The 24059-nt window shown below is 44.4% G+C and overlaps 1 protein-coding gene across 3 annotated transcripts; it reads right to left on the reverse strand.

Annotated features, from left to right (window-relative positions):
- Positions 1 to 57: 57 nt before the first annotated feature.
- On the reverse strand, positions 58 to 23744 carry camk4 (calcium/calmodulin-dependent protein kinase IV). Of its 3 annotated transcripts, XM_062555174.1 has the most exons (12): positions 23557 to 23743; positions 23250 to 23464; positions 13290 to 13368; positions 12818 to 12880; positions 12525 to 12607; positions 11399 to 11471; positions 5143 to 5233; positions 4388 to 4462; positions 4043 to 4118; positions 3344 to 3470; positions 1995 to 2147; positions 58 to 1684 (listed from the first exon to the last, which is right to left on the reverse strand). In XM_062555174.1, exons 2-12 carry the CDS (start codon positions 23348 to 23350, stop codon positions 1523 to 1525), a joined length of 1083 nt encoding a protein of 360 aa, XP_062411158.1. In that variant the 5' UTR covers positions 23351 to 23464; positions 23557 to 23743; the 3' UTR covers positions 58 to 1522. The 3 variants fall into 3 exon arrangements, with proteins under 3 accessions (XP_062411158.1, XP_062411157.1, XP_062411160.1); XM_062555173.1 differs by having other exon boundaries at positions 23250 to 23743; XM_062555176.1 differs by lacking the exon at positions 12818 to 12880 and having other exon boundaries at positions 23250 to 23744.
- Positions 23745 to 24059: the final 315 nt, after the last annotated feature.

Raw genomic sequence — 24059 nt, forward strand, 5'->3', positions numbered from 1 at the left:
CCACAGTTAGGCTGTCAAAATTGAACTGAATGCAACAAAAAACACTTTGCAGATCTATGGAATTTTACACGATTTATTTCTGTGACTAATTTCATGATTTAACAGATTCTTCAGAATGACATAGAAACAAGCAGTTTTAACAAATTGTGACACAATAGTGTCAACATGTCTCAAGTCCTAACATCCTATCATAAAACATAGAATACATGTTATTTGTCAGTAAAATACAGTGCATTTTCAAAGACAATTGCAGCACTTAAGTTCAACATTCCTACATGCAAAACAAGAACCCTTGTTGAACAACACATTCCTCGGGTGTCTTTTATCAACTATACTTTTGATCAACAGCATTCCCTGATACTGTAAGTTAAAGCATGCTATGAGTACATTTCAAAAGGTAAAAACATTGCAGGTGGCAATTTTCTTTCTTTGATAGGCCTACATGCCATTAGAGTCCATACGCTCCTGCTTTATGATGGTGGCACACCACAGTTCTGAAAATCAACAAAACTAAAGATTTTGCTGATTGCAGTGACAATCCATATGGCAGAGATGGAGAAAAACTAATTAGGCAACCCATAGAGTGGGATGTCATTTTTTTTTAAAATCTTTTTTGGCACTGACTTGGATTGTTTGAATGATGCTTACAGTGTGTACTCCCAAGGCTACAGAATCAGAAAAAGCATTTTGTATTTGACATACTTAAAAATAACAAGAAGACCCTGACCCTCTTCTCTGTCTGTTCTACCCCATATGAAAACCGTTTTTTCTTCCAGCTCGGTTTCTCAAAACCTAATAAGTTAAGAAATACTTGTCACGACTTATGTGTAAAAACTAGTTAATATAAGATAAGGCATTCTCCTTCGACATTACAGTATAACATTTAACAATCACTCAGACATTGTAATATCTGAGTCTTAAAACAATTGAGTATTGCATATAAATCTAATCAAGTTCTGTAAATTTTAAAAAACACATTTTTTTTCTTACCAAAGCAGCAAAATACTAATTAACAATACAACTGAGGAAAAAGAGTGCTTAAAAGCACTTTAGCCTCTGACCATTGGTCACCAAAGGATGGTGCGAACCTTTGTGAACTCACATATAGGTCTCACATTGTACCTTTTTGGCTGCATAACATTCACAACTGCTTTAAGCTGCCCACTTTGGGCCATGACATGGATATTCACAGCCAAAGGAAAACAATGGACAAACAACCAAAAAGAGATAAAGAGAAAATCTCATTTGTAAGTCAAATACTTGTTGTTAATTTATGGCCATGTGCCCAGTTACACACTATTTTGATACATGAAACAGTCACATGCATTGAATCCAACCGAAGACTTCCTCCATATTTTCCGAACTTTGTGTGTTTGTGTGTGTGTGTGTGTGTGGGGGGGGGGGGGGTGGCTAAGGAAGTCTTTTGTTGGGTCAGCAACACGTTGCTCTCAGCCTCTCATGATGATGCCTTTTCTATGTTTAATTTGTAGTAGGGAAGGAAAAGAGATCCATGTGTAGGGGCTTACGAGCCCTCCTCCTGAATTGGGGTGTCTTTCTTCTGTGTGTCGCTCTCTCCCGCCCCCTCCTGACTGGACGAGTGATTGCAGTTGTTCTTGCTGCCGTCGTTGCTGTGGCTGCTGGCGCTGCCCAGTCGAGAAGACGCCACCACAGCTTTGACAGCCGCCTGTGAAATGAAAATGGAGCACAAATTAGCCGTCATCAAACAGCTATTTTTACTTCATCAGTGCTCAAAATATTAAATTAAAATGATGGGAAAAAAGAGCTGAAAAGTACATCATTCTGACATTTGTGACATTCATTTGGACAATCTTTGACTGTATACATTTAAACAATATTCACAGTAGATTTGGAGATGAATTTGTATGTACTACGTAGCATCCCCAAGCGGAATCTCTGAATCAGTAAATACTGTAAAACTACAGTAACTAGACCAGCATGTCTTTGCCATCCCTTGGCTGGCCTCCCCTGCCTACCTTGAGCTTGCGGCGTGCGTTGAACTCCTGGAGTTTCTTCTGAGCCGTGTCCATATGGGCGAAGTTAACTGCCTTCCCGGTCACCCAGGGGTGCTGCAATGCCTGCAGAGTGGTGAGGCGTTTCTTTGGATCCTGGACAATCAGCTTCTTCACCTGCCAGCCAACAACAATAACCACAATAATAATAATAATCGCCACCGTGTAACTGGGTCAGCCAGCAATGAATGAATTGCCCATCTCAGACCAATATCAATTACAGATAAAGTCAGGCCAGTGTGCGGTTTCAGACTGATAGAGTCATAGTACAAACTGTCCAGCGTTTTTGACAGATTCAGCTCCAGGCAATAATAAAAAGGGAGATACCAGATGGCCACTTCAGATATTATTTCTGAAGACCACGAGCCCCCCCTCCCCCCTACCCCCACCCCCACACACACCTTGCAAAAAATAAATAAAGGCAAGAGATTGAAACTGCACTGGGCTCTCATTAAAAAACCATGAGTGCTGGCCACCAAATCTTGACAGCATCCAGTCTCTGCTGACTAAGATGACTGCTTGGATGTCAGGATAGATAGACTTGATTAGTGTGCACTCTTGGTGTAACCAGAAGCCCAATCTGGTTACTGCAGAGAGACAAAAAAGGGCCTTACATGGCACAACTCCTATCGGTCCTTTGAGACACAGAAACACGCGCGCACACACACACACACACACACACACACACACACACACACACACACACACACACACACACACACACACACACACACACACACACACAAAGGCCTGCTATTGCAGACACTACAACACACACACACACACACACACACACACAAAGGCCTGCTATTGCAGACACTACAACACACACACACACACACACACACACACACACACACACACACACACACACACACGCACACACACACACACGCACACACACACACACGCACACACACACACACGCACACACACACACACACACACACACACACACACAGAAAAACACCCAGGCTGATCTTCTGATGCGTTTTCATTTCCCATTCCAAAATGAATACTCCTCTAATTTGCTTTATCACTGCCCATAGCACTCCTTATTTTTAATACAGTATCTTTAAATCAATATAGATGACCTTTTTGTGCTTTCAATCTAGAACACATTCCTGCTTTGTTAAGGTCAGGATCTTTCTGCACATCCCACTTTCAGAAACTCCTCTCGCCTTCTACTTCAACTACTACCCCGAGCTGTGGGTAAAACACAATCTGTTCTCAGCATATCCATGCAGATAGCACAGTCATCTTTTTTCTTGTTTGCTTTGTTTGTTGCGTGTTTGTTTTCAGTGATTACTCACAAGGTCCTTGGCGTTGAGTGACACATTGTCCCACCAGGGGGAGACAAACTCATATTCACAGTTGAGAATGCGCTTGAACATGTACTGGTCGCCTCTGTCGTCAAAGAACGGTTCAAAGCCACACAGCCTGCCACAGACGAGATGACCACAAGAGCCAAATAAATCAATAACTGGATGTGGTAAACAAATATTAGTCCTCGGAGAAGACAATATTCATCTATTACTCATTGTGAAATGTTTGGGGCAAATAATACCACACACACATTCTGCTTGAAAATGGTAACTCGGTGATGCTTGATATGACATTTACCAGAGGAGTTGGTAAATGTTAATATTAACTGTAAGTCAATGGCTTGTCATGTGTGAGGAACTACTTTTTTAATGTCAGGGCAAGGAAGGGCATGGCATGATGTAATCCTCCTGGTCGAAATAGAGTTTTTATAACATCTGATCTATGCTTTAAATGGCAACATTTATAATCAAACGTTGTTTATCATTAAGTCAAGAATGGCGAGAACACAATATACACTCCGTCAGTGGGTTGTGACCTTTCCACACTCCTGCAGGCAAGTGCTTTCTGTTTGCTCAATGAATTTAAAAGGTAGCTTAAAAATGTAACATATATCCATATAAATGTTTTCTTGAATAAGATCTGTCATCAGTAGGGACAATGGGGTGGAGGCTGTCCTCAGAACTCACAGGATGTATGTGATAACTCCCACAGACCACATGTCAACTTCAGGCCCATACGCACATCCCCGCAGTATCTCTGGAGCTGGACAAGACAAAGAGATTGAGAGAGAGAGAGAGAGAGAGAGAGAGAGAGAGAGAGAGAGAGAGATGGAGGGAAAGGAAGATGAGAAATAGCAAAGAGGGGCAGAGGCAGAGAGAGATAAAAACAAAAGGCTGTTTCAGACATGGGTACTCACACATCCTCAGTATATCCTGCAGAGACAACTAAAGCCATTTCTTCTTACTGTTTCAAATTGAAAGAGAAACCAAAACTGTGGGTTGAAAAACAAAAAAAGAATGACTGACACATACCACAATACCCAGGCGTCCCACACACAGTCTTCATTGTGACCTGATCGTCCACAATTTTTGACAGGCCAAAATCAGCTGGGAAAGGAAACAGGATGTCACTCTAAATGTCTTCTAAACTATCCCGCAGTCATATCTTCAAAGGAGACTTTAAGAACAAAGGCATAAACAAAATACAACAAAACAAAACTTGCATTTGTATTGTCAAACAAACAACTGGGCTGCCTGTGAACTATTGCTTTGCAGATAGCTGGATATCTTCAGTAAAGCTGGAGTAAATTAGCATGTACTGTATCATTCCAATTCACAACTGTCATTACAATGCTATTCACAATCCAGTTTGAAAGGAGGAGCCATCTAGCTGTTATAAGTATTGTATTAAACTATTAGTCTTTTTCCCAATAGGTGTCCCTGTAAACTGACAACTGTGTTCTCTTCATTAATTGCAAACCTACAAAATAGGCGTAGTAGAACAACAACAACAACATCTTGGGATTTCCATGTTTGAACAGGGAAGGGCAGGGGGCCCCAGAACAGAGCTTATACCGCCAAAATGTATTATGCAATAGTATAAAACTATTCTCTAGAGACTAAGTGGTCCTGGCTGAATTGAGAGTTGTGTATAGCATTAATGGGATGAGGTATGTTTGTATGTATGGTATGGTAGGACATGTTACATACTCTCTAGCTGATCAGGCATTACTAGTCGATCCCTGATCTCTGTGCCCAGGGTGGGCGAGTTCAGTTGAGTAACTCACCTATCTTGAGAGGGGCATCTGGGGCTGAGGTGGCATATAAGAGGTTCTCGGGTTTCAGGTCTCGGTGAACCACGCCGTTCTCATGGAGGTACTGTAGAGACAGGGGAGACAATCGCTCAGATCTTTTATTCATCTCTTGTTGAGGACCCTGGACCACTTGGATGTGATTTTATTTTTACAACAAAGGCTGAGTAGAGCTACTTTCAAAAGCACAGAGTAAGACTACTGTGGTAGATCTGATCTAGAAAACAAAGAATGTTTAAGGTGTTGTTCTGTCTGTCTCAAGCGCAATAAACCCAGTTGGAAATATAAATCAACAAAGTCGTAACAGGACAAGTGACCTGTGACCATTAGATGAATATGTACAGGCAGGCCAAGTAGGAGGACCCAAGTCTGATGGGCAAAACAGCTACCTGCTCACCACAGAACAAAAGCAAGTGAACGTGCTTCGTGTTTCTTTCCATGTCACATATCTTGGCTGACAAGGCTATGATTACATGTGTGAATCCTGCCAAGTGTGATGTTTTTTTTTTACAGAAGCATGGTGTGTAGAGTGGAGAATTCATGGTGCAGTTTTTCAATTGTAAAACACACATGCACACATGCACTTACATGCACGCACGCACGCACGCACGCACGCACACACGCACACACGCACACACACACACACGCACACACACACAATATCAAACTAGGATCTTCACACCCAGCATCTGCTGAAAGTGTAGTATAACGAGAGGGCTTGTGTTACCAAGCCCTCCTAACCCGCCCTACCTTACTGTAACAACACCCAGCATCATCTCCTCAAAATTAGACCAGAAGAATATCAACAGTATGTCACTGTAATCCCCTTTTGAGCACTTTGCTGTTTTTTCATCTACATTAGGAATAAGACAACTGTAAAACAAGTAAACCAACAGCTGAAATAAAGATCATGCCCCATTTTGGGTGGGTCACCTGGGACCCCCAGCCTTCACAGTCTCCTGTATTGGGTTATGTTTACTTGATTTATCTTTACTCAATCAAAGCAAAACAACTGCATTCTTATTGATTTTTTTTAAATACACAATTAAACAACATAACTTTTTAATGTTTAAGAAAATACATTTATAGCGTTTTGGAAAAGAGCTCTTCATATCTCTCCTGAGCTTTAATTGCATCATGTACCTTTTATTTTGACAGACAGCTCCAACGGGCCAGCTGATATGTCCTTTACAGGGGGACTCATTAAGGTGACGGACGCGGCTACTGTAGTTAAGGCAGGGCCCCTCTGCCAGAGCTGTTGCCTCACCTCTCAGTGGTGAACAAGATCCACACTCTCACTCTTTAATCAAATGGCAACTGTCTTAACCCCCTCAACACCTTCATTTCCTTTTACATGGTCGTGGTGATATTAATCTAGAGAAGGGCTAGAGAGAGAGAGTGGGTCGGGGGCAGGCAGTGAGTGTGTGTGTGTGTGTGTGTGTGTGTGTGTGTGTGTGTGTGTGTGTGTGTGTGTGTGTGTGTGTGTGTGTGTGTGTGTGTGTGTGTGTGTGTGTGTGTGTGTGTGTGTGTGTTTAACGGACTGACACACTTCCCACATTTCATCCACATACTCGCCCACAGCCCCCTAGCCTCCTATAGCACCCAGTGTTTCTCATCTGCTCCCTCTGTATAACATGTTTGATCATGGCCCACCCTCGTCATTGATTTAATGTCTTGGAGAATACTGCGCAGCTTGGAAACATCAAAGCAAAAGAAGCACATGTTGTTTTCCCCTTGTTGCCAAGTGTACGCTTTCACCCAGACCCACCCACATGAAATCAAAGTAGACACAAGCCTACTCGGTAGCCTACTGCCTCTAATGCATGGCGTTGTCCATTTATAATCAATTCCGACCTGCTAAATTAATATCCCTTTCAGGACAAAACAATGCCATCATTGGCTACTTCACAGGCATTAGTAGTGCAATGGATTCACAGGGACAAAGGAGATTGCGGAGAGATTAGCTTTATACAAACCAGTTGTGTTAGTCGTTAATCACGTGTTCCCATCTTTTTTATTATGAGCAGGTGCCTTGGTGGTAAGGTTACCATGGTAACTCCTTAAACAGAGCACTGTAAGCCATACAAGTCTGCCTGGTTACCGGGGGGAGTTGCAGAGTCACCTTTATCAAGACAGTTAATTTACGAGAGAGAAAGAAAGAGAGAGAGAGAGAGAGAGAGAGAGAGAGAGAGAGAGAAAGAGAGAGAGAGGGAGAGAGAGAGAGAGAGACAGACAGAAACCTAAGCAACCTCAGCTCAGATTCTTGATGGTAATGTCAGCCATTGGTTGAGATGAACATCACGTCCAAGCAGACCTTGTGAATTGTAGTTGTCTGTTTTGAAAATAGCATCAGTGGAGAATGCCTAAGCCTTGGACAACTCTCTTTTCAGACCTCCTGAATGCCATAAAGATAGCAGGACAGGATCACGCCATGTTTTCTCAACGAATATTGTAACCTGGTGAATCCTTTTTTATTTGTTTTGGTACATAACACTACAACTACATAGAGCTTGTACATCTGTTTTCCGGTGACACAACTCTCTAAGTGACCAGTCCAACTGTACACCAGCGGAAAGAAAACATGCCCTTGTTGGGGTTTTCAATAATTCAGTAGCACCATCAGCTGTTCCATTTGACACCCATAAATAAAAGTCTTAAAACACTGCTTCAAGTTTCCGTGCACGGCACTGCCAACCCCATGGTGGAATAAACCTCAGCCTGTGTTACATTCTTATAACAAAATATATACCTAAGCAGCAGGTCGTTTAGGTTAAAAGCTACTCCCTGGAGATGGCTCAATGTAAAATGCATGAGTACACCAAGACACCACGGGACGAGAGGAGACATTCGTTCGGGATCGGGAGAATGCGTTGACAAGAGCACACGGCAAATGGAGACGGATAACGGATGTTGGGTCGTTCGGAAATGCACACAGAGTGCAGGCGAACACCCGGCACATCCGCATCAGACTTTTGTCACTCAGTCACTCTGAGCACTGTGGGGATGGTGCGGTAGAAGAACATCTATTCCTTCCTTCTCCCGTTAATCTGAAGAGGAGAACAACACGTCCAGGCGACACCAGACAACATAACGCAACGCTGACCTCAATCCAAGATAGACAAAGTGGTTTACAGTGATGGGAAGTAGAATCCCGGGATAAATAATTGATACATGGAATACGGAATAATGCATATACATACACACACACACACACACACACACACACCATTCCACCCACATTCATAAATAGTACATTGCATAACTCCATTCAGGTGAGAATTACACAATGTGGAGCTTGCTCAAAACAACCAAGCAGGTCGTGTCCCCCGGGCAGTTCTGCTGGGAATATATCCTGGCCCGGAGTGCCTCTCACGGATCCGCGGGTCAACACACATACGCCTGCGGCGGCTGTGGCCGTGGCCGTCTCGCTGTCAGTATTTTCTTTTTTCTGTCGGGAGGTTTAAATGAGTCCCTGCTCTCTGCATCATGCTCTCCTCATCAATTACTGTGAGGGGGCCACCAGTCGTATCTTCCTCACCCGGGTCCTGAGGGGATTTCTCCCTTTCTGTATAAAGCTCGGTGGACCTGACACACATAAGGTGTCCTCTCCCACTCTCTCTCTCTCTCTCTCTCTCTCTCTCTCTCTCTCTCTCTCTCTCTCTCTCTCTCTCACTCTCCCTTTCTCCTCTCTCTTTTTCTGTCTAAACAAACGTAGGGGGGCTGCACTGTCAAACGTGGGTTGTGTGAAATCTACACGGACAAATAGGTTATGTTCAGTCACCTCCTGACCTGAATCTACTCACACAAATTCACTGTAGAGATGAAACATAACCTGCCAACCCCATTCAAGATCATTCAGTTGTACAGGCATCAAAACATTGTATTGCAAAATCCAGGAATTAGTAGAATGAACATCAGCAGCCCATTTTACATATGCTAATTATTTAGAAACGGCAAGTGATCCTTGAATGCCATTATTAAATAGAATCCCAAATGTCTCCTGAATTCTTTAGTAAACAATCTTGCGTCAATGTTGCGTCTGAGGAGGATGCTTTCTCCACACGGCACACGAAATGAGAAAGAATGACAAGAGAAAGAGAGAGGGGAAAAGAAATAACTTTGAAAAAAAAAACGTAACACTCTCTCTGCATGCCTACAGTGACTCAGACATCAAAGGGGCGTCCCGAAAACCCCGAGTGTGTTCGTTGCGCGCCAAGCCGCGTCGCGAGCGCGTCAAGCAGCGCCACGACCGCGCCGGCGATACGGATGGATGCGCGGCACCCACAGGGGCTCTTGGAAGAGTGGAGGCCGCCTCAGACGAGCTCTGGTGTTAAGGTGTGGGGGGCGAAGAGAGCCTGCCTCGCCTGCTCAGGGAGGAAGAGGCATGGCGCTCCAAGTCGTGCTGAGAGCGAAGACCACTCAGACACAAAGAAAAAGTCCACACAAAAAAAGAAAAAAGAAAAAAACCCAACATCTGAGCCGTCGACAAGAAAAAAAAGATTATGGTGTTTTTTTGAAAGCCTGTCTTTCCTTCTTTCTCCTTCTCTTTCTCTCTCTCTCTCTTTTCTCTGTTCGCCTCGACCCTGGTGGGAATAGAAGACCACGTTACATCACTAAGGACCGCCAACTCCAAGCTTCGTTCCATGCATGAAAAGTTGTCTTCGTCCTCCCCTTCGTCTTGATATCTTATCTCCTTGGCAACAGCAATCTTTGCAAAGCCAGGGGAGCTCTCGTTACAAAGGAAGACAAGCAAGGAAAAGGTAGACAAAGCACCTGTGAAAAAAGTTACCTCTCTGATTCAAAGCGAGACGCCTGCAAAAAAAAAAAAAAAAATGGGGGAGTTCCCCCATCACAAGATGCCAACTGTCACAACTCTCTTCTTACGAGTATGTGAAACTGAGAGTGTGTGCTTGCTTTTCAGTCGAAGCCAGAGGAGGGGAAAGTGAGAAAAAGAAGACTGATTAGCAAGATAGTGAATGAGTTTCCACTAGTCAACCTTCTCTAGCTGTGGTGAAGATGAGATCTGTGTGTGTGTGTGTGTGTGTGTTTGTGTGTGAGCAAATATGTAGGACAAACACTGGAGAAGAATTAGAGAAAGGAAGTAGAGAAAAAGAGACAGAGCAAGAGACAGAGCAAGAGAGAGAGAGAGAGAGAGAGACTGAGAGAGTGAAGACAGAGGGAGATAGGAGAAGGGGGGCCCCAAATAACATACTGTACAACCAGAGATGTACAGTTGTGCTTAAGTTGACTAAACTGAGGAAAAAAAGAAAAATCTTTTGGAATGTGATCTTAATGCCTGAATGAGGAAAAATCCAACCTTTAACTTAAGGACCACCAATTTTATTTTGTGTATGAATAATGTATCGTAAATAAATACATTTTCTTCCTTAAAATACAGGGAGCATAAGCACCCCAATGTTAAATTCCCATAGAGGCAGGCAGATTTTCATTTTCAAAGGCCAGTTACTTCATGAACCCAGGGCACTACGCATCCTGATACATCCCCTTGGCCTTTGGAATTCAAATAGCCCCACATCATCACATTACCCTTCACCGCATAGAGATTGGCATGGTTTTATTTCAGTAAGCCTAATAGCTGGTTCAATTTGCATTGAGAGGTGATCTTATGGAAAGTACCCCATTCCAATCTAGGTATGGTGAAAGAAAATAAAAGACCTGCTGGCTCTATCTGTGTGCTTGGCACAGGCGATGTCACTAACCAGCTGATCTACCTGGCTTACAGTAAGAGTTGTGCTAATTAAAATCAGCTGATTAAGTGAATGGTTGGAGCAAAAAATGTGGCCGGACTTTTACTTTCTCAAGCCAGACATCTACATCTCTGGATACGACAATGCTTTAGTTTGACACAGAGCTAAACCTGAGAGATACAGTAGTCTAAAATGCCCTTTACACGGAATACAAAGTGATGGCATTCACCGACATCATCACATGGTCAAGGGGCTGTGGGGTCCTGAATCAGATAGCTGAGATATCACCTATGGTGCCTCTCATTTGGTCTTCTATACCCTCTCCCTTCCTTCCTCGATCCTCGTCTTCACTGATCTAGATAAGGAATGATGGGGCCGCAACGATGGGATAGTCTATCCAGTGTTAGTTATAGATCAGTGGGAACGTACGGCCCTCGAGGATCGAGGAGAGATGTTGAGAGGCGGCCCTAGTAACAGGCTCAGCTCCATGCTCATGGACAGGAGGAGTGCTGAGGTGGACTCACCGCCACGGCCTCCAGGACCTGCTTGACCGCGTCCGCTGCATCCCGCTCGCTATAGTAACCCTTTTCCACCACCCTGCGGAACGCACGCACGCACACACATACACACACACACACACAAACAGACAGGAAGGGGCCACATTTCAGTATACCAAACTACGTGGCATCAGTTAATTCACTTTCTAATTTACGCTTCCTCATCACTCACAGCTGATTTAGTGTGAGATGAGAGGCAGCATATGAAGGGGTGTGTGTGTGTGTGTGGGTGTGTGTGTGTGTGTGTGTGCGTGCGTGCATGTGTGTGTGTGCGTAAGGGGGGGGGGGGGGGGGGGGGGGAAGAGCAGCAGCGGCAGCACTCGGCTTAAATGACTCATAACTAAGGCCACACACTGAGCACAGATTCATTCCGATAATAACACAGCTTTTCTGCCATGGCTTCGCTTCACTCAGATCTCAGATGGATCCCCCAGTCTAGGCTGGCAACTGTCTTTATCTCACATGAGCTTTGCCTTTGTCTTTCGTCCTATACTGTATCTGCTACACACCTGATAATGTACAATCTTGCACGTGCCAAATAAATCTGAATCTTAAATCTACGATAAAACAATCCTATTGTGTCGTGTGTAATGTCATGCCCATCTCCGATAAGGGAATGTATTGGGAATGCATTTGCTATGGCAGATGCAGGAGGATGTCTAATTATATAGGTGACACAAGAGTCAACAGAAACAGGAACAGGAACAGTCAAATTAATTCCTGTTTACCTGTTAAAATGCTAATAAATGTTATTTCTAAATGTGTTACAAAGACAGCCTCTGACATCGTATGTGTTATTTCTTCACTTTGTTCATTGGAGACACCGAATGAGTACTAATTTACCATGTGTGTCTACTGTTGCAGATAAAAGCTTGGTGACATTTAACTTGTATTCTGTGAAGTGTCACCCTCTACAAGAGCCTCTGTGTGTATTTGTGTGTGTGTGTGTGTGTGTGTGTGTGTGTGTGTGTGTGTGTGTGTGTGCGTTCGTGTGTGTGTATGTGTGAGAGAGTGTGTGTGTGTGTGTGTGTGTGTGTGTGTGCGTTCGTGTGTGTGTGTCACAACTCCATTGCGGGTTGAGGTGTAAACAAACCTGTCGAACAGCTCCCCACCAGTGACAAGTTCAAGAACTAGACTGATCTCTGCCGGGGTCTCAAAGATCTCTTTCAGCTTGATCTGCGAGGAGGGGAGAAACAGAAATCATAGGATCAAAGCTTTTTTTTGTTTTTTTTTGTTCCATGGCATTCACTGGGAGTGGGGAATACAGAACCCAGAGCCGTCATCTCGCTTTTGGGCACAGAAAATGCCCTTTGATATAGTTATGATGGATTTGACACGGCGCGAGACTAACAAGCTCATTCTAGCAACGTCTCTGAGGGCCCTTACAATGTTTGGGTGAGACAGCCGGAGCAGGACGCCAATCTCTGTCCGAACGATCTTCTTGTCCACCTGGGCGAGGGAGAAAAGAGACAGGGATGGTCAACTCATTTGTCCTTGAGGCTGGAGCCGCAACACAGAGATGGTTAGCATTGCACAGTTCACTCCTTGCTGACAAGGTACGAGGTGGCAGAGACGTTCGAAATAAAAGGGAAATGTAAACCCTGATCAGTGATGACAAGACATGGCAGGAGAACTGGCGAGCACGAACAAACACAGATGTTACGGAACGAGGGAGAGAGGGAGAGACAGACAGAAAGAAAGTCCTTAGTCATTCGAACATCAGACCACTGCTGTCATAACTCTGTCATATAAGATGGGAATGTCTCTCTCTCTCTCTCTTCATTTCTCTCTCTCTCTCTTTCTCTCTCTATCTCTCTCTCTCTCTCTCTCTCTCTCTCTCTTGCTGGAGGGGACTTACTGTCTTCTTCAGCAGTTTGACGGCGTAGGGCTTCTGTGTTCCCTTCTGTCTGCACCTGTACACCACCGATGTCGCTCCCCTGTTCAGAGAGGGAGACACACAAAAAAACGATCACACACAAATCACAGCTACCAAAAAAAGAGCAGCGGAAAAAAAACAACCACTCCACAGCTGCAGCTATCAGTGCCTGGATGAGTGTTAATTTCATAAGACTAAGACTGAATTTAAAAATAATTGGTATCAAAATGAACACTAGTCTGGGTCACCTCTCAGCCATGTCTCACTGAGTCAAGGAGCGATCGTCACACAATGTTCCAGTGGTGCTAGACATGACTCTCATGATCTATGTATAAACGAAAGCAAATGTAACACCAATAACACACTCTCATCCAGAGCCACACGGTTCTCCCTGGAGCAAGTCAGGGTCCAGTACCTTGTTCACAGGCACAATGATGGTGACTCCAGGGATCGAACTCACAATCACAACCACTAGACCACCACCACTAGTTATAACCAAGCAACGAGTAACCATTTTTCCTTGGACCACAATCCTGTAAGCCACGGTTGTCAGTGAAATCCCCAGGCAAAGTTTTATTTATCTTTTAAGTATAGACCTAAAGCTTAATCATAGCACACGTCAAACTCAACGAAAGAATTCACCACAGCTAAACTGTGAAGGTGAACGAATCAGGCTTGAGACAGTTTTGATGCGCATTTCTGAATCCTCCGGCAGGAAGTCTAAATGAAAGTAGGCCAGTGACTCCCTCACCTGAGCCGAGCCGTCCGTGTTAATTAGCTGAGATTTTCGCACTTAATTACAGCCCCCAGGCTACTCTAGGCGAAGCTTAACAGGCGATCCCCCATCCCCTCAACTCTCTTTAATGTCCGGCCTCGCAGACCTTGGCGTGGTGCATGAGATCGTGCCCACAGCATGAGTGGGCATCACTGGCGCCAGCGGCAGACAGGTGAAAATCAGCTGTGATTCACAGTCATATCGGTGCAGTTGGTATGACGGGTATTACAGCACAAGGGAAGTGGGGACTGAAGGAGAGTATGGAGTTGTAATGTCACACTTGAGGTGGGGAGGTTTATTGGCTGGGGGTTGATATGGTGTGTGCGCGTGTGTGTGTGTGTGTGTGTGTGTGTGTGTGTGTGCTGGGGGGGGGGGGGGGGGGGGGGGGTATATCTATATCTAAATGTGCAAATGAAGAAAAATCGGGTTAGACAGCTTGGCTAATGCAATTAAGAAGGCTGGGAGGGGGAGGATCCCAGTGCTCTGAGACTAGCATCTGGACTCCCATAGGACAACCAGGCAGGGACAGATTCTCAGCATTACGGAACCAGACCTCCTCTCTCTCTCACTCCATCTCTCTCTCTCTCTCTCTCACTCTCTCTCTTATAATCCTCTCCCTCTTCCCAATCTCCCTCTCTATGCATCCCTCTCTCTGCCGGTGTATCTGCATTTCATCCCTTTCTTGCTTTTCTTTCCCTATCCCTCCCTTTTCCTCTGTTTACGCAACACTACAGAGTATTAAGGAATTAGACAGCACTACGTCCCTAACCCCCCTCCAACCTGGTCTCTCTCTCTCTCTCTCTCTCTCCCTCTCTCTCTCTCTCTCTCTCTCTCTCTCTCTCTCTGCTATACCATCATGGCCAGCACATGAACATGTTTCGGGACTCCATGATGCTTATGGCCTCAATCTGCTCCGTATAATTACCAAGAGAGGAAGGGATGAAAAATAAAAAAAAACACTGACAACCAGATTTCACCATATTTAACAACCCCCCCCCCCCCCCCCCCCCTTCTTCCCCCTCTTCCCTCCACGTGTAAAGTTACATAACTCAGCTTAGAGTGCATTTGGGGGATCAAAATATCAAATGAATATTATCGGCAGGAAATGGACCAGAATCAAGAAAAGTAAATTTGATGTGGCAACACCGCGCCCCTCCCTCCTCCCCCCTCTCTCTTTCACCCTTTCACTATCACTCCATCTATCTCATGCTTGGGCCCATCCCAGTAAATCTTACAATGCCTCATTTCATTAGGTCATTAAATCTTAATGCCGGCCTGCGCGGAAGGATCTAGATTAATGGGGGGATCTTTGCTCTTTCTGTGATGTATGAGAACAAACGTAATGGCCATGTTCCATCTGACAAGAACTGGACTCCCCAGAGAAGAATGTCTCAACATGAGACAAGCTGTCGGCTTACTGGCAAGATGGCGTCAAATAAAGACACAACACACAGCAAAACAACACATCACGTCACAAGCACAGCACAAGGACAGCACACAACAGGAACTAGCTTGTGTTTACCAAAAAAAAAAAAGAATTACGTCTGTCTTTCATTGAAATGACATCAAGATGTGTGCGTCAGTGCATTCGTTTAAGAGCAAAAAGAGTATTAATTTCAACTAGCGTCAGCTGCTCAAAAGCTACCCGAGGGATATTTTCTCCACTGGTGGAGATCCCAATGAATAAGACAGCGTCATGAATATTATGAAAATAAAAGCCGGTGGGGAAATCAATAAGAGGCCCTACTGTTGACTCATAATCACGATTCCACCATTCATACCTGATGATTCCCCCTCACCTCACTATCCACATGAAGTAATGGGTTTTTGAAGTTAGAAGAAGCTGAATGTCCCTCTCTCTGGTTCACTTCTGTCTTTGGATATTTCTCCCACTGTAGTGATTCAGTAGAGGCCAGGGAGGGATTTGTAGTGCTTCATTCATTTCTGATGTGAATGCAACTAGCTGATTTTAGCGGATGATGGGCCTTCTTTTAGAGAGTCTACTTTAATGTGTGTGTCACTGTCCAACATGCAAGCTAAGTTGCTCTGACTTGCCGTGTCATTTGCCAAGATTCAGAACCCACCCACCCACACACACACACACACACACACACACACACACAGGAGGGAGATGAAACTCTGTGATCGAAAGTGAAAGGATGCAACGAAGAGGAGAGGAGTGTGAACACTAGAATGAGAAGACAAGATTGGGGGGGGGGGGGGGGGACAGGAGGAGAGCGGAAAGCAAATCTGAAAAGAAAGCGAGGAAGAGGAAAGAGACCCGCAGGTACATGATGAGGTGAAAGGTCAAGGGGAGAAAAGAGGCGATGGACAGAGGTAGCCCTGGGGAGGGGACGACAGAAGAACAGAAAGCTTTCAGACCCTGATGGAGAGGGCAGGAGGGAGACGAGAGATGAGAGACGAGAGGAGAGCAAAACAGGACTCGAAGAAAGGGGATACCTAAAGGGAATTAGGAGAGGACAGGAAAACAACAGAGAGGGAAAAGAGAGGAGAGGAAGAGAGGAGAGGAAGAGAGGAGAGGAAGAGGGGAGAGGAGAGGAGAGGAGAGAGAGAGAGCTTTCCGCTTCTAGTAATGATTTAACAGGACAGACGGAAAGCCATCAAGCAGCAGACCAGACCAGCCCAGACCACAGTCTTTGATCATGAGCAACGGTTCCCGCCACTAATGACTGGAGGCCAATCGAAATTCATCACGGTAACGACATTAGCCACCATACGAGGGGCAACCGCTGCAAGCTGACCCCGGCGCTGAAAGCATGTGGGTGGAAAGAGGCCCCTAAAGTAAAAAGGACGTTAGGTCTATGAGCGAACACAGTGTTGGAGACTGGACATTAGGCTCCTAAAAAAAGAATGATTCCTTAAACCTCTTAAACCTCAATCAAGTGGTTCAGAGAGAAGGGGAAAAAAAACAGTAAAATGGTTTGAGCTATTATACCGTTTATTGATTTCTAGCTTCATATTCAGTTTCACTAAATACCATTCATGGGTAAATAGCAGTGACATCATCATTCTATTAGACTCAGGGCCAGATGTACTAAGACAGCGCTAATAGCGAGTTTTTGTATGCGCAGAGTGCGAACGCTGTGCCTTGCTATATTGCGTGGAATTTACTAAGCCATCACTTCATTACGTTAACTGCGTTCAGTGCCGCCCGTTCCCGCCCCCTTTACCACGCCAATTGCGCGCATGCAGAGCTGAACAACGAGCGCAGTTGAATATTGCAACATTAAAAAGAATCAAAGTTTAGCGATCATACATGATACAAAGAGATGTCAAAGAGCATCGACAGACAGAGTAGGCCTAGTAGTTATTCAAATCCACTTAAAAAATACTTGAACTACTGCACGTAGACTTGGGATATGACTTAATGCCTAGTCTAACAGATTGGGAAGTGTAGGCTATGTCATGAAAGAGAAAATACGTTTTTAGAGAGGCAAACAAAAGTTAAGGTTGCTTTTGACATAGTACAATGAAGAAAACGGATGCTCTGAATATTGATTCAGCTGTCTCTAAAAGTTTTTCTAATAGACGCATTTAACCGCAATCTCGATTAGGCTACACCTGCTTTCAGAAGGCGGAAGTTTTTCAACGCAAAATAGACGTGCGCTGTTTTCATACATCTGGCGGAATACTTAATCAATCGCTATTAGCACCTCTCCTCCCCTGTACTTGCGCGTTACACCCATTTTCACCTGATCCGCCCAGGAATTAATATGCATGACACGGAAAAGCGCAAATAGCCATTTTCAGCTCCCACTGCAGGCAGTCTGCGCGTTTCCCTCATTGCGGCTTGTTTGTACATATCCTCCCCATGTTTATATGCGCACGTTACGCCTGAAATGGGCGCAAAACGTTAGTACATCTGGCCCTCAGAGGTATTTTAGTTTTTTTTAAATTGTATTTTCTTTAATAAATTCTTTTTGATTGAAATACATGTTCCACAAAGTGATAACATGGATTTACAAATGAGGCTTTAAAAATCTTTCACGCTACGCTGGAGAGACTTCCCATCAGCTGGTCTAGACATGCTTCTCTGTGCGTGAGGGTGATGCAACACAGGATCCATGTGTGAAAGTCTGTCTTTAGGACCTCTCGTGAAACACTGTGGACATGTACAGTAGAAGAGGTTCTGTGTCTGCGTGTCTGGCTGTATGGACTCTTCTGGAAGCGCGTACTGTAGATGTGCAAGACAGGGTTCTTGTCTGACCTTGACACATGAACTACAACTCAGCTGGTCGTGTCTGGATGCGCAAGACATCTGCAACACCTGAACTTCCTGCCTATAATCCATCCAGATGTCAGTGTACAGAAATATGAGGAAGGTGTCGTGTTAAGGTGAGCGGCTATACGGAATTGGTGCTAAAAGCTCATGTTGTGTCACTTGTACTGACTTCAAAACTGCATTTGTCCAGTCATTTGTTCTCCTTTGTGGGCACAGTCCATGGTGTCAAGTGTTCACTGTGGATGCTCACAAATTACAAAAAAAGACATATTCTGGCTCTTCAGGTAGCCTATTTTAAAACACCCACTAACCCATTGCATGTATGTAATTTAGGTGGGTCTTGAGAGTTCTTGCTAGTGGTTCTTGTTATTGGTGTTGACTGTGAGCCAGTGAAACCTCAGTGCAACAACCACATCCTGTTCTCAAACTGTAGAGCAGGCAACACTCAATAGAATAGGGTGCAATACAGGATATAGGCTATAAATGCATAACGATTGTCACAGAGATTGTGTGGGTCTATTCACAGAGTTGAACTCTCTATCTCCACCGTGGTCGAATGTTTTCATAATGGCCATCAAAGATAAACCCATTTGCTGTCAACTTGTCTAAATAACAAGATTGATTTCAAACCCCTGATGAGAAAATTTAAAGATTACAGTACTATAAAGACAGATTACGATAGACATATAAGTACACTTGACAAGAACTAAGACTAAACAACAACCAGATAGATTTCAAACCACTGATGGGACAATAGCAGGATTACAGTAATCACTCTCAAGGACTTCGCACTCTCCACCTCAAATTACCTCACCAGAAGCCATCTACATGACAGCAGCACAAATTGAGGCGCTAACACCTACTCGGAGAAGTCAATGGACTACAAATCCCACATTACCTCAGCTGAATGATCGAACTGATCTATGATTACAGCACTGCGGATAAAGAGGAGATAAGCCAGAGGAGTCTTTAAGGTGATGTTTTATAACAGAGTCAATTAGATCCCTGTAGATAAAGAGGCTGCCAAAGTAGCGAGAGCAGGCAGTGGGTGGTCGAACACAAAATCATTCAAACAAATCTAGCCTGAAGAGACCAGGCTTTGAGGAAAGTATTTAAACATACTGTCAGAATATGGTTAAGTAAAGTAAAAAAGATAGATATCAATTCATTGTAGAGATTTAAATAGATATACTTTTCAGAATGGATAGGTGCTAGGAGACCAATATGAAACTGATCAGGGAAACAATATGAACCATCTAGTATGATAAATGGGCAAGTTCTATAGCCAAATTCTAGTCCCCAAAATATCCATCCTAATAACTGAAAGTCAGCTTATGGTTTCAGCACTGTTCGATCAGAAATGACCTGATTTATCTGTGTTGCATAACCAAAATAGGAAATCCTCTTACTTCTTACTTTTTTTTCTGACAGGTGACCTCATTGCTGCATTACCAGGGAGATGATGACATTTATTTCAATGTTTTGTCAACCTGGAGGCAAAGTCTTTGAGATAAAAAAGAAAAAAAGACAAAACTGCAAAATAGCAGCGCATCCAAGCACCTATGCTATAAGGTAAGCGCGAGGAGGACACAAAGGCATATGGCAGCAGCATATAGGTAAACTGTAACTGGATTTTGTTGCTGTGGCGCGGCTATTCATAATGCAGCCCGGCAGCGATGACAATCGGCCCGAGTGTGATTTCATAATGAAGCCCGCCTCAGCCGAACTCAAAGTGAGGGTTGTCGGCTGAAGGCAGCGGTAATGCCATAGCCTTGGCAGCCGGCACTTGAGGCGAGAGGAGGGGAGAGAAAGCGGGCGGATGCAGGCATTTGTACATTACACAAGCTGCTCCTGTTTCAGGCCTTTCTACATGCCCAGAATTACATAATCACAGCGGAGCAGAGGGGGGATGGAGAGAGAGAGAGACAGAATGAGAGAGATGGAGAGATGGAGAGATGGACAGAGTGAGAGATCAAGAGAGATCAAGAGAGAGAGAGAGAGAGATGAAGAGAGGAGCGAGAAATTGAGAGAGAGAGTTGTGACTTTTTCCCTCTCAGGAGCTCAGCTCAGCATCTTCTTCATTATGCATGCAGACCAGCCTGGGCTTCCTCGGGACCTGAGAGCTCGGCCCGCCTCTGGATTTAGAAAGCGCGCAGAAACTGGCCCGGAGACCCAGGGGTCTTTACAGAGCAAGCCGAGGAACTCGACACTTCTCCGGCCTCAAACGAGACCCGCTGACATCCAGCGGATTCCGTCAGAGAAAGAACAAAGATTTCTCTGATGGTTCCTGAGCTAACTAGCTACAACTTTTCAACTGAGGTCTTTTCTGTGAATTATAACAAACTTCACTGTGACAAATATGTCAGCTATAATTACAAACTCAAAACTTCCAAAAAGTTGTTTGCCAAAGAACTCTGTTGTTCATCGATCCCCTCAAAATGTATGTGTACCATTTCCAGTTTTACTTTCTAGCCCAGATTGAACAGTTTGCATAAACATTCATCACAAGGAACATCATATGGCCGATTGAGACTATTTGTATGTGAGAGGGGCTGTAGCTGAGACTACATCTTAGTTCATCCCTGTTGTTTTACTTTTTGTTGAATGCAAAGACATGCCTACTCAATATGGTACACTCTCAATAAGCATTATTAGTCACTGTTATGAGTATTACACTCCACTAGAACAATGGGTCTTCCTCAGAACTCTTAATACTAACTTGCTGCTGCTGTCCTCCTGTCATGACTGAATAAAAAACGGACCTGTAGGCATCTAACAGACCCGACACTATGTCTAGACTTGAAAGTCAACCTGGGAAGCAGAGCGAGATGGGGGGCCATCCGTGACAGGCCCAGGTGCAAGTTATAGAGGTGTGAGATGCAGAGGTCATCATTTTGGGGGGAGAGAGTGAGGGAGAATAAGAGAGGGGGGGTGGGGGGTGCAGTAATAAATTCGCAACCTCTGCCAAGAGCAGATCGATTGATGGCCCTTTCCACCCACTTTCCACCTACCGGGGATTTCGGAGCTGGAATGGCTCCAGCAAGTGCCTGCAACAGTAGACGCAGGAGGCAATTCATCAGGCCAGTCAGAAGAGTACACAACTCGGGTACGCAGCCCAGAGGCCCACATTCAAACAACAGCCACCGTCCACGGCTTTGCTATTCATTACTGATAGAGCATTACTTTGACAAATGAACATGCCATTAAAAAAAAAGTCTAAAGTGGAAAATCAATATCCCTTGATGGAGATGGGGCATCAGCATATTGTGACCACAAAGGTCAAAAGACGTGATTCATTGTTGGAAAGTTGCTGGGGTTAGGAGAGGATAGAAATATTGCAAGCTATCCAGAGAATTAGGGATTAGTTTTTATTGACTGTTTAGCATGGCTAGCGACCCTTAGGCCAGCTTAGCTTGGGAACTCAAAGCAAAGTGAGGATACAGACCAGAGGGAGGGAGACAAAATTACTCCTGGTCAGCATTCTCACTTCACAGTTGAACTCTTCTTCCAAGACCATTATGAGATGCAAAGACCTACACGACTGGTGGAGACTCTACATCACATATTTGTGTTTCAAAACAAAGAAACCAAACCCCTCAAAAGCCACAGATTTATAGCACCCACTTATAATACTCCACACAGCTTTACAAAAACCACATCAGCAAATGCACTTGCCTTGTCTCAGTTTGGCGACAATTAGAGAAAAGCACTTCCACTCAGGCCCCAGACGGCAGCAGCATGAATTTAACTATTAGTGGATATGCCATTCCCTGTCAGCAAGCACTTCCATTCTGACCTGAGTATCATTGTTGCACTGGCAAAAGCCCCTGGGGCTGATCTGTCAGGCCATATCACATGCAGCAAATGCATTTGCACCGACCACATAGGCTACACACAAACACTTTAAGAACCTCATCGCCCACGTATGGCAAGAGCACTGAGGAACAATGAGCAGCCTTCCCATCCCACAATAATAAAATGTGAATAGGCCTACTTCTCAAGGTATACTCCTGTTCTTATGCAGACAATGGGCCTCTAAAACCCTCTGTTTATGAGAGAAACCGCCTTAAAAATGTTCCATCAAATCATTTTAATGCACACATTTGTAGTGAGGCTATAATATGTCTGGATTCAACCCTACCAAACTATTCACATGCTATGGCTGTTGTTGACAATCAGGAAAACAATGGCGGCTCTAAGTGCACTGTTGCCATAGAAAACAACTGAAAGTCTTGGTCAAGTCACACAGAGGCACTGCCTGGCGACAATTGATGGGAAGAAACATAAACACTGCCACCATTAGTCAGAGTGATTCACCGATGACTGGAAGTCAAGAGAATATTCTTCATCTTGGACTGAGACTCTGACAGTAAGTATGGGAGGTCAGATTGAGATGAGTTGCCAGTCTTGGCAGCTGCCTACTGGTGATAAATACAATGCAGCGTGACAGAGAAAGTCAGAACATGTCCTATATGTTAGATTTACACACGAGAACGAATGCAATGCATGCATTTTTGTTGCTATAAAAATGCAAATGGAATCTCTATGACATGTGTGAGTGCGTGTGTTTCTCCTTAATGCAAACAAATTGCACGGACAATTAGTGTACAAATACTAGTGGTAATGTGTGCGTGCAATTAACGTTTTAGACCAGCTGTCTTAATGTTGATTTTATGAGTGTGTGTGTGTGTGTGTGTGTGTGTGTGTGTGTGTGTGTGTGTGTGTGTGTGTGTGTCGCTTAAAAGGAGCGCGGAGGTTTACTGTAAAGCAATACAGCATTGCAATACATGTCTATAAGAACCATTATTCTGCTGTGGGCTGTTACACTCTACTATCCTGCCCGGCCGATGAAAGCAAAGCGATATCAACGGCGCTTGTAAGGCAACTGATACTCACAACACAGAACGGTGTTAACGGCACTCACCGTCCCAATTCGGACTCCAGCTCATAGTAGTCTGCCAGTGTCTCCTTCTTCGAGTCATCTATCCAGTACTCCGGAGTTGCCCCTGGTCTAGACGAGGGCATAGTGAGTCCCCAACGCAAATACAAGTAGCCTGTCCTTCTTGGCGTTTCCCCTGCGGCGATTCACAGCTTGGTTCAGTTTCAAGGGATGTGGTAGAGAATGAATGAGTTAGCCACCTATAAGGTATGATCGGAATGAAGAGGGAGACAGATTTCCGTCTTCTTACAGCGTAAAATAAAATTTCGTCCAAACAGAGAATGCGACCTACTTGAAATGGGTAGGCTGTCTGGGAAGGTACACAGAGTGTGGGCAGACCTAACTGAGCGCAATTGTCAGCCGCCTGCTCTGCGCCCTAACCATATCGCGCTCCCTGAAATGCAAGGCGAGCGGGTGTGAGAGGAGGTAGGGTAGCCCGCCTGTGTTTCTGCTTGGTTTCCACCGGGTCTTACTGTCGCCTCTGTAACGCGGAGACACTTCTAGGCTACCTGGAATCACCGCACGTCACAATAACATAATTACATAATATCCATCATGCTCCGGGGAGTTTTCGTTGCCTCTGGCGTGAACGTATCCTTTCACTGATTGCCCAAATGTGATCTTTAATAATGTTTTAGTGGGGATTTCATTCTAATCTCTTTGAAATACAAATGATGAAGGCTTATATTTCCAGATAAATAGGCTATGTAAATAACATGCAGCTGCATGGCGAATGTTGGAAATCATTCATATCCTAAAGCCACGAGTCTATAAGTGGGTTAGTTTATTACAGGG

The sequence above is a fragment of the Sardina pilchardus genome, chromosome 14 (genome assembly GCF_963854185.1).
Source record: "Sardina pilchardus chromosome 14, fSarPil1.1, whole genome shotgun sequence".
In the NCBI taxonomy this organism is placed as follows: Eukaryota; Metazoa; Chordata; class Actinopteri; order Clupeiformes; family Clupeidae; genus Sardina; species Sardina pilchardus.

Excerpts from the sequence above, each read along its gene's own strand:
- camk4 (XM_062555174.1), bottom strand. The coding sequence starts at position 23,350 with ATGCCCTCGTCTAGACCAGGGGCAACTCCGGAGTACTGGATAGATGAC. Across the intron at positions 12,608-12,817 it reads GGCTGTCTCACCCAAACATT|ATCAAGCTGAAAGAGATCTT; the intron begins GTAAGGGCCCTC and ends CCCTCCTCGCAG. Across the intron at positions 2,148-3,343 it reads CACTCAACGCCAAGGACCTT|GTGAAGAAGCTGATTGTCCA; the intron begins GTGAGTAATCAC and ends GTTGGCTGGCAG.